At 42.2% G+C, this 1,374-nt stretch overlaps 1 protein-coding gene across 1 annotated transcript in view; it reads right to left on the reverse strand.

Annotated features, from left to right (window-relative positions):
- Window positions 1-710: 710 nt before the first annotated feature.
- The window catches only part of VGLL2 (vestigial like family member 2), a 6,731-nt gene continuing 6,067 nt past the window's right edge, over window positions 711-1,374 (reverse strand). Inside the window, 1 exon segment of the mRNA XM_024756707.1 lies at window positions 711-751. Within this exon segment, the coding sequence (XP_024612475.1) occupies window positions 711-751 (41 nt within the window).

Below are 1,374 nucleotides of genomic sequence, written 5' to 3' on the forward strand. Positions count from 1 at the left end.
CAATTGCTGTGCCAAACACTGGGAAGTGCCCCCTTTGGTCGATGTATTTCTGGAGTTTTAAACAGTTGTCCTACAACAGCTGCATTTCAGTAAGACTCAGGCAGGTGGCTCCAGATAAGCCACTTGCTGCTCACATTCAGGCTGAGGCTTCCACGTTCACAGTCCGAAGGAAAAAGTGTGTCTTTGTGTCTGGAGTGGGTGTTGTAGGGAGGGAGCGGGCAGGAAAGGAGCTGGAGGCTACAGGTGAGGAAGAAGGAATTGGCTTCTTTTGACTTCTCTACCACAGTCTTTGATGCAAATACAAATACATTTCAGTCTGAGGATATTGACGTCGGCAGTGCTATGATCACACTACTTAATGAAATAATTCACATCAGCATAAAAAATATTCACACCAAAACATCTCTTTTTCTTTCCCTCTTTCCAAGAAAACTATGATATCATGTCACCTAAGTGATCACCATGGATATTTCCAGTGATTTGCCCAAAAGTCATTAAGCATCATTCAGAGTCTTTGGATTTCCTCTTTGGCAGAAGGAATTATTTTTAGATGAACATTCTGTCGATGTGTGTTCTGGTTTTCCCAATACACGGAGAAGTTTGAAGTCTCTGCATTCCCCCATGTCCTCATCCATGAAGTGAGAGGCACAGATGCCAGCCTCCATGGCTGGTCAGAAGGGAAAGGGAAGGGGAAACCCTGGGTCAGCAGATCAGCTCAGAAGGGATGCACCACAGAGGGAATAACGACGAGCTGCAAACCAAGATCAGAAGCTGTTACAAACCCACTTGATTTCAGCTCTGAGTGTCACCAATTGCGCTATGCAGAGACCTACAGGGAAGAAGGTGGGTTGTCTAAAACCAGTACAGATCCTTGCTTTTGTCCTGAGGCTGCAAATCTGAAAACAGAGAGAAAATAAAAGGGAGAGAGAGAGGGAGAAGAGAAAGAGAGAGGGAGAGAGAAGGGGGTGGGGGAGGGAAGGCACAAGATATTTAAAGAAAGAGAAAGACAAACAGCACTGTTTCATTGTGAAAGTCACAGAATTCATCTAAAGGGCATGAATGAAAGTAAAAGCAAAGCAAACAAGTGTCAAATTTGCACCTGAGGGAAGGGAGAGCCAGCAAGACTATGAGCCAACAATTGCATTTATTATATAACTATTTTTTTCATTTGCCCTAAAAATAAAGCAAACAAAAAAGTAAACCCTTATTTGACTGTACCTTTCAAATTAAACTCTTCAAGCTAGGGGCTTAATATTATCACTAAAATCGTATTCTTGTTAAGTTTTCCAGAGACCTATTTAATTTGACAGTTAAGTTGATATCAGAGTCATGAGTCATATTTGTATGACTTGTAACTACCACAAGAGGGCACAA

Source organism: Neophocaena asiaeorientalis, unplaced genomic scaffold, assembly GCF_003031525.2.
Source record: "Neophocaena asiaeorientalis asiaeorientalis breed wild unplaced genomic scaffold, Neophocaena_asiaeorientalis_V1.1 scaffold125, whole genome shotgun sequence".
Classification (NCBI taxonomy): Eukaryota; Metazoa; Chordata; class Mammalia; order Artiodactyla; family Phocoenidae; genus Neophocaena; species Neophocaena asiaeorientalis.